The following is a 14,441-nucleotide window of genomic DNA, read 5'->3' as shown; positions in this document are numbered from 1 at the left end:
CCCGATGGTGATCTCATTTCAAACAGCCCGAATGTTTGGATGTTTATTCGCGCGTGATTAACACGCTGCTAAGAGAAGTATCAGCCGCAATCTCGACGTGTTTTTGTAATTTTCTTGTAAATTAGAGTTTAATAATAGGATCACAAATCGATTACATGTAGCTATCACGGGAAGTAATCAATATGTAGATTTATTATTAAATTCTTTTTCACGATCTGCAATGTGTCTCGAGAGTATATTTTGCACCATCTTAATAATAAGAAAGACAAATTGGACAAACTCACCGATCGCAGCAGCGGAATTGTCCTGTTGATCGGTAAAATACGAAAGTAAATCCAGATTGAAGCTGAGTTTTGCAATAATTAATATTTATGAAATTATAATTGCGTACATTGAATTTTTGATTTGTTTATCTAAGCAAATATCTAATAAAAGAATTATTGAAGAAAAAATTATTTGAAAAAGTAATATGTAAAAAATTTCCGAAATATAATGACAAATATTAACCAACGTAAATATTTTACTGCACGTCTTAAGTCTTTTAAATATTTTAATGTTCAACATTTTAAACAGATAACAAATATATTGTTACTCACCGTAAAGTTGCCCCACCGACGCTTGATGCCATTCCGGAGCTTTTTCCTCCTTTCCGTATAGAAACACGAGTCACAAACAATTCGTGAAAACACGATTAATTATCATCGTACGACATTTTATATTCCCAACGCGTATTTTTTCACGATAGGAGATAATATTCAAATACTCTCGCGCAAAATTACACGCCCGACATTCTACCGCGTTCGCAACAGGTACGATGGAAAAAGATAAGATTGGAAATAACGGCGAGTACGGTAATATTGTTAAGGAAAGTAATGCCTGCCGATATGGAACGATCCGGCGCGATTGAAGGCCGCTGTGCGAAAGATAACAGGGAATAGGATATATGTTCGCATTCTTCCAAATCGGCGGTGACCTTGTCTCGTACATATATCCTATTACCTTGTTATCATTCGCACGACGGCCCTCGACCATATCGGATCGTTCCGTATCGGTGCGCGTTACTTTCATTAACAGTATTATCTTTATTCGCCGCTGTTTCCGATTTTACTCTTTTTTTCGCCGTACCGCGGCGGAGTATCGAACGTGTTACCTCCGTGCGAAGGTGTTCTCTTTGTCTCCGAGCATTATCTTTGTCCTACCGTGCAAAAGTAGTCCCAGCGTCGGGAGTGCCGTATAAAATGTCGCGCGATAATAATTAATCGTATTCCTATACTGAGGGGCGGAGGGGGGAGGCTTAGGAAGGGCATCGGGCGCTGGAAGAATGACTACGAGGTAATGAATCATTTATTCGCTATCTGTATTTATTTAAATATTTCACATAAATAATTATGTAAATATATAACTTGCATAAGATATTTGAAATATTTATGAAACATTTACAAGAATTATTATTCGTGATTGTTAGTTTTTATTGCGTATTTATTATTGATTCAAACAATTAAATTTTCGACAATTCTTTCATGAGCTCTTTACTCGTATGATTTATCAAATGTCTTTTGATTTATATATTCATCTATGTGAAATGTAATTCTCTTCAAAGATTAATAGTCAGGAACGGGATTGTTGAATCGCGAGAACTATTAATTATTATAAATTAATACACAAAAATACTCAAACATTTTTAACATCATGTATTTTTGTGTATTATTTTATAATAATTAACAGTTCTTGCATTTCGACAGTCACATTTCTGGTTTTTAACAGAAAAAAACTTCTTTAAACAGAAAATATTAAAATATTAACAGGAGTATCGCCGTTTTCAGAGCACCCCGTATACGTGGTAGCTCGAGTGTATTTAGAATTCTGCTCCTTGTTTATTGTAAGTAAAAGTGAAGATGGGTGGGAAGCATACTGGAAAAGGTCATGTGTCATGATGCAATGCTCGCTTACGTCTAGAAATGGTACTTTAAATCGCCATAGACGTTACACTTCTCACAGCCTTCTGACACCCGAAACGCATCATTTAACGTCGAAATGTCAAAACTGTTTACCCTTGTCCGAAATCTAAAAATATGCGCCGTGAAAATATTGATTATTTGGACTCGAAATAACGTCGAAATTATTTTCGTTATTATGTCCGGCGTACACATAGTTCATAAATTGACGGATACTTCTCCGCTATTTTAAGATGGTATTAAAATTAGAAGCACTTATAGTAGCGGCGGCGGGATTCACTTTGCATGTGCGTCGCGCGATGCTGTGCATTCAGTTCGCCTTGAAAGCCACAATTAAAAAGCTACAGGGTCTCTACTCACTACTCCCTTCTTCTCGCTCTTTCTTTTCCTCTCCCTTCGTCTCTCACGCCGCGGTCAGGCGCAATCTTCTTTTCAGCAAATGAAAGGTTCTATTTTAAGCCGCAACGCGCTAAGGCAGGATTGGAAAATTGCACTGCGCCGCTAATAGCGCGCGTTGTTTTATGCGCTCGCACGATCAATTTTCATAGCGGCGGCGGTGCTACATTGTGGAATATCTCTTCTCGCAGGATAATTGCAGGATGTTGTCTTCTCTCTCTCTCTGCATATTCCATTCTCGTCGGAACAATGCTTTAAATCATCTATCGCTGAATACCTTTCGGATCTCAACATCTATATTGCGAATATATCCAGCATGATGTCATAGAGCATGTTTAATTGTTTTAAAATTTTTTATATTGGTAGAAATTCCGAAGAGAGATTGGCACATTTTATAAATAAAACAAAAAATCGTACATTCAATTTACGCAGCGAATTTGATGAATTATTGAAGCGCAAATTTTAGCCCGATAATCGTATTCAACGCGTGCCAGAAATGCTGTCGAGGACAATTCACTTTGCTCGCTTGTCGAGCATCCTCGGTTTTAAGGGACTTAGAAAGGGGTCGCCCTATCGTGCACTTTGCATAAAGCGAAGTGCACTTATTGCGAGAGGGAAGGAGGACGGTTGCATTTTTTTAACACGGCGAGTGAAGGGTAGCTCCGGGTCTGGCCGCGTGTTCGCCTATTGATTTTGGGGGTTCGTTTTCTGCGTGACTGTACGATACCATGGGGATTCTCGAGCTCTTCGTATCCTTGGTATTTACGATGCACTTTATTAATAAAAGAGCCACCGCTCCGTGACGCGCGCGAAGCCTACGCCGGCCAAATGACGCGTGGAAATGTCTCGCCGCGTTATATCGAATGGATATACGAGAAGCAATACAAGACGAGACTGTAAATTCCATCGTAAATGTACTAACTTGTGGCAATTAAATGGGACTATTTGCATGTAAATTGAGATGCGAATATACATCGGACATTTCAGACATCGCTCGTATTTGTCAAAGTACGTTATTAATTATTAGTTTGGATAAGTAACTTGACATATTTCAAGAATATTTCAAGAATCTATTATGGTTAAATATAACGATTATGGCGATGATTGGACATTAGCACGCAATTACTTTAATTTTTACAATTAATCGCATTATATTTTAATTCATCTAACTGGAAAATAATTTCTGAAGCAAACGAAATAAAAACGCGTGAACTGCGCATTCTTGCTTTACAAAAATCGCATCGCGTTATAATAATCGCGGATTTAATCTGCGGAAGCAGCAGTCTCTATTTCTGCCTGTCCTTTTTACAGCGGGCTTGTTTGCATTGCCGATGCAGATTCGTCAGACGGCTGTAATAAACTCTTGAATTGAGCGTTTGCAACTGCAATTTTATTCGGTAGCTTACAGGCACGCACTGTCTTCAGGCGTACGATCGTGTTTTCCAACGTTCCGTGCCGTTCACCACGGTTGTCACGGCGCTTCAATTATGTTGAAGAGGGGAGGTCGCAAGACGAATAAAGGCTTGTCCGTATTCCCTTGTCATGAAGTTAGTATTGACGTAATTCTACGGTAACGATCCTTTGTTGGCGCTTTCACCGCAAATTATTGACGCCGCGGTGTTTGGCGTTTTTTTTTGTCACAACAGAAATTGGCGGAAGAGAAAAGAGGAAGCGAGCAAAAATTTCCGCCTGGTTAATTATTATTTTCTTGAATTATAACTCGGAGAACCAATGATGTAATCGAACATACGTACGTGTATTTTATTTTATTTTAGAATTCCAATCTTTATGTTCAGAAAACTCAGAAGATTAGAATTCTAAAATAAATTTTATTATCGTGTACTTATCTTTTAATGTGTGATTATTTATTAAGAATTTCTTTTTATTTACTATTTTACTTATCTTTTGCAGGATTCGGGTGCAGGAGCACCAGCTGACGACGAGGACACTACGAGAACCTGCAAAAGGTGAGTTTGCACAGACAATTATTTATCTTTGGCGCGAAAATAATGAATTCTCTTTATTAGCAAGCGTAATAGACTCGATAAGATAAAAATGCAGACATTTGTTTATTTTCTACGCCAAATATTTTATTATAAAAGTAATAATGTAGGCATATACGAAGATATATCGCTTTTCATTGAAATGGACAATTTCACTCTAAATTGCACATTATTTTTGCAACATCAATGCAATCTTTGCCTCGACGGTCCCGCGACACTCTATATAAACGAATACGTGCCCACTTTCAGTGGCGATAAGATCGAGTCGCAAGGCCGTACCATTAAGCGTGTCGAGATTCGCGGAGTCTCTCCGGGCTTTCATCTCGTTCCTTCGCACGCAGAATACTCCCGGTCGATTTTCTCGCTTGTCAGCGCGTACTCGCCTCGACTACCGTTGCTCGAAAAGCGCAAAATAAAGCGGAATTTAACGCGCGTACGGGTTAATAAGTCGCGATAAGGAACGAGCAGCGCAAATTCCCAGATTGTGACTGGCGGTGGTTTCTGTTTGGCGAGTAATTTGCCCCCGCTTCGCCGATCATTAGCAGTAGGGTCGGCGTCGGTTTTCCACAGGGATAATTATTGATCTGATAAAACTCTCATCATAGTTTCTTCGACGCGAATTTTTGTCGATGTTATCTCTCGTCTACTTTCGTGAGTCAAAACCAATCCTTCGCCCGGCAGATTGCAGTTTTATCGCCGGATATTTGAGACGCGCGAGCACTTTTATCATAAATCGACCAGCGTCGTGTCTCCACGGTGTTTACATTCTTGGAGACAAGTACCGGCGAGCTGCAACGATCCGCGTTGATTTTATCGCTGTGCGAATGGACACCTAATCTGAAATTAGTTTACCGTACGCATGTTTTCGAGATTTTATCACGAGAATATTTTGCACAAGCTAACGCAGTTCACTGTTTCTGCACGTTACTTTCGTGAAAGAAGTTATTAATATTAAAATAAAAATAACACTGTTTTGCCGATGTTATAGCAAACATTTAATAAATAGTATATTTATATTTCACATCAAAAAGTATATTTGTGATTAACAATTACTTTAGAAATTATAATAATACCATTGTTTAAAAAAGAATTCATAGCGCGCCTTATATATCTGTCTCTCACAATCCGTTGTTTGTTTATGAATAGTCTTGAAGATATCGCTAATTATTTCTTAGAATGTCTTACTGTTCTGTTTAAAGTACGCGGTAGTATTTTACATGAAAATATGCATACAAATATATGCTAGGCGTGAGACCGCATTATCGCATATTTAATCTCTTGGTTCTTGTTAATCAAGTAGTTTAATGCTTTATAGCATCATAAATAAAATCTAGACTTTATACGCCGAAGTCGTATAACGTGAGAATGATAAGCATAATGCACTCTTTACGGGCCAGCTTTGCAATGTCGGCGATCGACGATTTCTTCCGGGCGAAAGGCGCTTATTCGCGCGAAGTTCGCGATTGTCACGTCAGTTAGGCTCCCGGAACCGCGACGTTGGTGCAGCAGGAAATACAATTCGAGAACGCAGAGCGGAGAGCGTTATTTAATCAACGGTGAAGCGATTTCCATCGTTTCCTCGTGGAAGCGCATCTTCGCTTCCTCCTCGTTACGATCATTCGCTCGTTGCAACTTGTCCGTTTTCTAGGAAAGCGGCGCTCGCGTGCGAATTTCCTCGTCTCGAATTGCGCATTGCATTTCCAATCTGCGTCGTACATCTTGCGCGTATCTGCAGCGGGACAGGAAATCCCCACGGAATCGATTCACTCTCTTGCTCCGGGCCGCCGCCGCCGCCGCCGCGAGCAGAAGGCTTCGCTCTTAATCGTCCGACTTTCTACGGCGCGTTTGCGTAACATCTCGCCTCGCGCGCGGATCGTAACATTACATTACGCCGGGAGACGTAATCGAAGTGCTTCGTGGACGGAAAGAGGAAAAAAACCCCCCTCGTCGTAACCGGATATTAAGATACCCCAGCCATAACGAGGGTCGCGACAAGAGAATTTTAGTTGCGGATATTGGCGCGGATGAGATTTCCCATCGGTACGGAATTTCGATTTTTTTTCAGATAAAGAAACGACGGAAAAGTGGAAAGCACATGACTTGTGTAAATTAATTCAGAACAGTAATATTTGATGAATTTTTGCACAATTAAAAATGGAACTTTTCTTGATAAAAATATTCAATAATTTCAATTTTAATAAATTAAAAATAAGCCTTTTGCAAGAATTAAACCCGTGGAAGTATATATAAATAATAAAATTATATTTTTAAAATTAAATTTTGATGAATTTTATTTTAATAAAATCTTAACACGAAGAGCTGCGATAAATAATGATGTATTTTAAGAACTAATAAAAAAAATTCGTTTGAAATGTATGAAGGAATTTATTATTTAAATTGATTGAGTTATATTTAGTTAGTGATTTAGCGCTCGTCACAGTTTCATCGCTAATAAAATAGAATTTCTATTTCGCGATCTATACTGCGCTGCAGTATCACAGATTCACGATTGCTTTCAATTTCAAAGTAAAGTACTGTTGGTTATGGCAATATATCACGCTTCCCGTTTATTTTACCTCCGCACGGGAAAGTCGATTTGTAGGCAATCAACGTCGTAATACAATACCCTCGATTCAGTCTTGCTTCTGGCGAACATCGATGCCCGCTTTGCTATTTTTGGCTAGATTGCACGCAAGGCATTTCAGTAGGGCGCGTATCCGATACATGACCTTTAGCCCGGCATAAGTTCACGCTGCCAGCGTGATGCTCCTCTGCTAAGGTGAAATCTTGAGCCGGTGCACGACGTACGTGCCTATGCAGTAACAAAAAAAGGATCTGTGGAAATTTTACTCTCTATTGTCTAAGAAATGTGTTCGTCGCACGAGTCTATTATGCTTGCCACTTGTTTATCGAAGCATTGTTATTGAAATCTCATAGCTGTGTGATATTTCACCGATACATCGGAAGCAAAGTTATCTTTTATTACAAAATTAAATATCACTGTTTAATAAAACGACACGTATGCATAATTATATTCGTGTATGTACATAATTAGTCATAATTATCGACGATTGAAAAACATTTGATTAAACATGCAAAACACGCTAATAGGTCGCCTTTTTTACGCATATGCGCGGTATTAAATCAATTATTTATCGAAATTGCTCTACGAGAAACTTCGCTTAATTGAAAGTATTTGTCAAGGTCTCTCGTTAAATTCATCACCACCGAGTCTTTGACGAACAAAATGCGCAGAGGTATCAATTACGGAACGTAAACAGTGCCAAAGTAATTAAGCTGACATCGCAGTGCCAATCTAGATTTATAATTGCAATTAGATCCGCGGGACCTCTCGTCGACTCGAGGGGCAAAAGCGCTTAGTAGGTACCACACAGCCGATAGCGCAATTATCGTTAATTGCGATCTCCAATCGCGGAGGACGTTTATTGCAGAATAGCAGCGCGGCGTGGGTGGATCTAGTGTCACTCATTTGTTCAACCTCCGAGATTTAGCGGCCGTATCGGCGCGGAGGAGATAATCGACGTCGCGATTACAATCGAGCGGAAACTTCTTTTCACGACTTTTACCCGTCTTATTCGAACGCATCGGACGAAAGATTGGATTGATTTTTCTTTTCCGCGTTTTTCATTTCCCCTTCGCGAAAAATTGGAACAGCGAGAAATGTATTTTCACCTGAATACGATTCGCGTCGCGATGTCTCGACAACGGCAACACGCCGCGCGATGCACTTTCACGTTCCGTGCGACCTGCCGTAGATTCAGAGCCCGACCGCAAACTCATTAGTGTCCGTCACGGGGTAGACGTCAGCCCGACTCGGTCTCCATAATTTTCTGCACGCCTCGTCGCCTTCGCCGCGAGGAAAACTTCGATCGCTAGATCACAAGAAAAAGAAAGGGACGTCCGGTGTTTACCGCCGGGCTGTAATCCCGAACAGATTGGTGCGCCTAATCTCACCGTCCGCTGGCAAACGGACGTACAATGGCACATTCACAATCGTAGAAATCTCGCGAATATCTCGTCCGCCATTGGACGCGTTATTCCCAATTACGTGGTGTTTGCACTTTCAATATATCGCTGAACGCAATATCGTGTATCGTATTCCAAGGCTCGTTAGCACGTGCGTTAAAAAGGCTGCTAAAAAGCGAGTTAACGCTCCGCCGGATCGTCGCGTTTTAAGAGGGCATTGATTGTACCTCAAGTACAATATTACACTACGAGCGCGCGGAGAGAAGCTGGGGCTCGTAAGAATTTCCGACGATCTGCTCTCGGTGCCCGGAGCCCGACCGAGGCGGTCTACCTTGAACGGGATTCTTGGTCGTTCGTAAATTTCACTAACAAAGAGTCACGAGACTCGTGAGGATAATAGCCGGATATACATGTATTTTCTCTCGCTATAACGCGAATAATGCCGCGTACACGCCGTTCATTATAATTTTGCAGATAGTCCCGATAGTCTTTTGATAGTTTCGCAGAGAAATAAAATGCGGGAGAAAATAGTACAAGTTACTACTCGTCCATTTTTTGCCTCGCACTTTTAACTGCATACTTTCTCCAACGCCGGTATTACGATAACTTTCAGAACGAATTCAGTGTCATTTAGCATCATTTGCGAGACGATAAATAACACCGTGCGACAGAACTTTTCCTTTCAAAATTAATGGCACGTTGCATTGCAATTTATTGCTTACTTTAGTTCCTTGCTTTTAGTACTTCGAAGATAATCGTAAATCTAATCATTCTGAAGCGTAGAATAAATTCAAATTTCAAATAATTGCGAGATTTAGAAACGTATAAAATTAGTAGTTGCTATTTTGTAAAAAGTTTGAAACTAGTCATTAGAAAATATTGTGTTAACTATTTAAGGATTATATTCTTAGAATTGAATGCCACTTTGATAAAATTTGATCCTTTTTACATGTCGCACATAAATCTGATATCGATAATATCAAATTAGTTATTTTCTTTAAACGCTGTTTTTTACATGTTCTTGTCGATTTATCGAGTTTTTTTGCGAATTTCCGAGACACGTGACCCTGAACTATATTTCAACCGAGCATTTCGGGCGAACACAGACAATAAGCGGCTTGCGCAAATTGAGATTGGATCGCGCTTCGAAACTTGCTAATTGGTTTCGGTTTGTCTTGCGTCATGCATCACTCAATTGTTCTTGACTGAAGTTTGTGAAAAAAAAATCTTACGGCACGAATTCACATCGCAGAAAATAAGTGTGTAACAATTTTTTTCAATTTTAATTGGCGATGTTATCTTGAAACTTTCAGATTAAATGTATACTACAAGTAATTATTAAGAAAAAGAATTTCTTAACGAAGTTTAAATTGACGAGCGAATCTGTAATAGTAAGAGAATCGGACATTTCCGCGATATCTTATACAGACCGTCGTTTAGTTCGGTCCATTGCGTCCAGTCGTTTATTCGCGCACACCCTTCGCGTGCGGATCGACACGAGAGTAAGAAAACCTGTTCAGGGGGAACAGCGCATAGATAGTACCTTGGAGAGCGAAGTGATCGGCACTTCAATTTGCACGAAGACGCGGAGATGGACGCTCGTCTATATCGGTCTCTCGCCGAGTGGGTGATTTTCAGTGAGTCACTTGGAGATCCTTTTACGAACATTTGCGTTATCCTGCTGTCGGTGAATCATTGTCAAAATTTGTGGCAATTTCTGTTTGCCGCGCCGAAGCTGTTTTCTAAATCTTATCTTTTATCTTTTACTTCTGGCTTCGTGTAGTCTCATTCATGATGTAATTACATGCAGTATTCATTGCTAAATAATTTTGCTATAATATATTACGTTTGATTTATAGTCGCGTAGCGTGGAAAATTAGCTATAATGCATTCTATTTTTTTTATGTTTCTTAAAATCTTTTATAATTTAAAAAATCTTTTTCGCGAGGAATTGATACAAAGTACGGTTCGATGGTTTTATGCTAGGCAAAATTGCATGACACGAGTTACGAACTTGTTCGGCTTTGCATACGCTCATGGAGCGCATCCGGGATTTTGTAATAGGAGCGGTAACGCAAGAAAGTTTAAATAAGTGATTCAACCTTCGCGACTTTAAGGTGCTGTTCATTATGGTGCCTCTTATTCCGAGCACGGACAGAATAATAATAATGACTGTGGTAATTACGCGACTCAATTATCCTCGTTTATTTTGACCCGCTTTGGTTGAGCTTTTTCTTGCGTTTTAAGACGCCCAAATGTCGTGAATATTTGCATATAAAAAATATTAATGTAGGGCAACGTGTGTCCTAAAGTATAATTACTACCAGATTGTAATTAATCCTTGTAATTTTCTGATTAAAAGGTTAATTTGTTGAATGCAAATTATTTCTGCATGCCGGCCGAGATATTAAAAATTTGCTCTTTTTATTTTCACAAACTACAGACAAAATTATTTTATTGAGCGCTGAGAGAGTCTTATTGTGATATTTGCAGAAATCAATCTTATAAATAAATTGCTGAGAATTTATAAACATTGTTAAGATTTTGACAGTCACGTGACTGTACTCGCAGCAAAAGGATCAAAGATACTTACGGTTTCGCAATAAATTTTCTCAACTAGATTCCGTGCAACATCCTTCGCAGCGTGATATCACTTTTTTTTTGCGGGAGAAAAAATTCCGAAGGATGATGGCTTGTGAGAAACCCCCGAATCTCTCAACGGTGCCCATCGATCGTTGCGATCGCGCGCGTACGCCTCTTTCGAGAATCTCGTGAATAATTCATGCACGACATGCGTCCTCGTCGTCGGTCAGTCTGGCGCGGCTGTGATCCCCCACTTCTTTGTAACCACAATGGTCCGAGAGTTCGTGAAAAAAAGGCGCGCGAATAATCGAGATATCATACACTGCGCTTCCACGCTTCTCACGTTGCATACCCTTTGAGCAAAAGGAAACCGGTAAAGACAAAATCGATGTATCATTCCGCGACGGAATGGTTAGATCACGATTATTGTTTTCAACCGTTTATTTTTTTTTTACATAATTTATCCGTCCGACGGAAAGTTCTCTTTCGCACACCTGCAAGTTATAAAATACGCATATTAATGACAACAAATTTTGCGATGCATTAATATTTTGACACTTGTAATTATTTTAGTCTCGCATTGGATGATAAAAGTCTGTTTTTCTTTCTCAATATGTCAATTAATCTTATCTATATCTTTTATACATTTATTTTTATCTCTTATAAACTTATTATTGTATGGACAGTGAAAGAAAAATTCATCTACAATTAAAATCAGCCGCGGACACAGTTAATTTGAGATATCATCGCGTTCGTATCTTAATAATATCCTTCTTTCATACGTTAGCGGCGGTGATTTAAAAATACTGCCCTTTGAACTTTCTACAACTTTCCCCGCCGCGGTAGTTTTAATTGCACGCTCGCGCACATGCATACACACGAGCGGCATTAACGCACTACTCTACCCACGGTGAGGTAACAGCGCGCAATGAGGCACATATATTTACTAAGCAGAACGAATTGCTATCATACATCTATTTTATATTAGACGCATTTACTTCAGACAATAGCTCATCATTAGGCGCGAAAAAATATCGAATCATTTTGTGCCCGTTGAATTCTGAAAAATACACGGTAGATTTAGATTCTAGGTCGTCGTTACGAAAATAACTGTACGCCTTCATTCTTCTCCCTTCATTGTGTTCTTGTCATTTACGTAATCGCCCTTGAGATTGATCGCCCTTTCCCTTGCATTTTTCCGGCCTCTTCTCGCTGCTATTTTTTGTTCGGTATTTACAGCGTGCTATGCATATCGATAGACGTTCGTTGTTTTTTATTGTTAGCATCCTTGACGTCAATTTAAGTTCCAAAGTCATCCATTAAGGAAACGAGGAAAAACTAAAACGCATACTGACAGCGTTGTTAGAAGCAATTTATCTTATTAATTTCTTCCATTCATTATTATTATTTTATTTCTTAATCTAGATAGTAACTTTAATCTTTTCTTTTATTAATGTTTTGTGATGTCCAAAGTGAACAGTTGAATGTATTATCAATTTCGAATCATGACATACATTTTAATTCTGTCAAAGAGACAAGAATTTTATTAATGAAAATGAATTTGCTTTTTTTAAAATATTAATTACGCTCTTATATTTTAATGAAGATAATAAGTTCTGTCGAGATATTCCATATTTTACTCAACTATCTTTTGATTACAATGAATAGTTTATTGTGCAGTGCATAATATATGTGACAACACTGACACACAGAAGATTTAAAGCGCGTTGTCGTAAAGGTTATTTTTTTTTTCAACCGTTCTTTTTCATAATGACCTATAGTCCGTACTTTTTCATTTTCTCGCCTTCCGAAAGGTCATGTAGATTACATGCCTTTCCAACCTTTTAAATAGTCTCTTTTCTCGACAGAACGGGAACACGTCGGCAGGAGATAAAACAGGCTGCTGGTTCGTTAGACTCATTTGTCATCCTTCCCTAGGCTTTTGTACGTAAAAAGCAATGTGACATGTATCGCGGAGCAGATTTTCACATCGCGTGTCTTAGCGCGATATGTATACGCACTTATTAGCTTCCCTCGGCCATCGGATGCGGATGCTAGAATGAAATCTCGGAGTGTATAAATCTGTCGAGTGAAGCAATCTCTGCAAATCAGAAAGATAAGGTTTATAATGCACGGTGAATTTTATTCGGTATAATTGTTTATTTAGCGCGATATAATATACTCAGTCTGTCGATTTCTCATATTTAATGATATAAATATTTTAGCTTAGCTACATTGTTTTGTATTTTTATCAAAATTTCTTGTCATTGATATGATATTTTCCTATATTTCTAAAAAAATGGCAATTGAAGCCATTTAGCTCATCAGCATTACATATCGAACGCTAATAATTCTACTGAAAGATCACTTCGGCGAATAAATTTGCTCGATCAGGAATCAATGACAACTCTATCGAAAACTCGTGAATAGACATTGTTTATCAAGCGAGACAGATGGATTGCATGCTGTCCCCTTTGTATAAGGCTTCTCCGCGAATGTATTAGCGTTTGTCCGGTGTTCGATCGCGTTTTACATGGATGAGCTGGCAAATCGAAGCATACATATCGCCAATCGCGCCGAAGGTCAATGCACCGATGACGTTAGCTGACATGTATATGAGCAACGTGACGTCGGCATGTGCGATATTTATCGCGAATACATTCTGATATCACGCCGCACTACGATCCGTTTTAGTGTTATTGATGCTCGGGAATCCGGGATATTTCGGATACTATCTGTGGATGTCTGTGGTATTTTTGATTTATTTCCAAATAACTATAAGACTCGGCATTTCTCATTCGAGATTTTTTTTTGCCTGGTTGTTTTATTGAGCGAACGACTGATAAAAATCTGATTTTCGAAGAGATCGTAACGAAGCCTTGTCGAAATCTTATCTCGGTCAATTAACAATTAATTTATGCATAGTTCACTCTTCTACGAAATGGGTGCTCACTTGTAGTCGGCGATGTATCAATGATCTCAGCTCATGAATATTCAACGCGACGCGGTCTCTCCGAAGATTTCCAGCGTTTTATTTTCTCATGCGCCGAGAAATCTAATAGTTCGGTTGTTGGCCACGTCGAAAGGAGTTATTGGCGAGGCTAAGGAGCGTTTCCCCTCGTTTTGTGTCATTCATATGCATAACGTAAGAGTTTGACGCCCCGAGAATGTCGATATGATTCCTTCCCCCTCAGCGTTGAGCTCATTGTAACAATTTTTCTGCATTTTGTCGCAAATCGCAAGTGAAAATGTCTTCGTGGGCGGGAGGGCCGATAAATATTGTCGTGTACGCGACTCGGCTACAAATGAAAATATTAATAACATAGCGATATACATTGCGAAGTCATTCGACTGCCTTGTAATCTTAGATACAACACGACCTAGTTTCGCCTACCCCACGGGCATGTAACCGCGATTTCAATCGCACGAGACCAGACCGGTTGACGCGGATGATTAATGCGTCGCATGCGCTCCCCTTGACAGTGAAAAAAATCGAGAAACGATTCGTGTAACGAGA

General features: G+C 39.3%; 1 protein-coding gene across 3 annotated transcripts in view; it reads left to right on the top strand.

The window, feature by feature from the left end:
* The window catches only part of ssh (Protein phosphatase Slingshot), a 103,341-nt gene that overhangs the window by 5,906 nt on the left and 82,994 nt on the right, over positions 1–14,441 (top strand). For 2 of the 3 annotated variants that reach the window (XM_067350381.1, XM_012376253.2), the window contains exon 2: positions 4,263–4,318. In XM_067350381.1, coding sequence (XP_067206482.1) covers positions 4,263–4,318 — 56 coding nt within the window. Of the gene's footprint in view, positions 1–915; positions 1,333–4,262; positions 4,319–14,441 lie in introns of those variants that run through there. The other variant, XM_067350383.1, reaches the window with a different exon arrangement.

Source organism: Linepithema humile, chromosome 2 (genome assembly GCF_040581485.1).
Source record: "Linepithema humile isolate Giens D197 chromosome 2, Lhum_UNIL_v1.0, whole genome shotgun sequence".
Classification (NCBI taxonomy): domain Eukaryota; kingdom Metazoa; phylum Arthropoda; class Insecta; order Hymenoptera; family Formicidae; genus Linepithema; species Linepithema humile.
The sequence above is the reverse complement of the archived record's forward strand: the minus strand, read 5'-3'. Positions and strand labels throughout refer to the sequence as shown.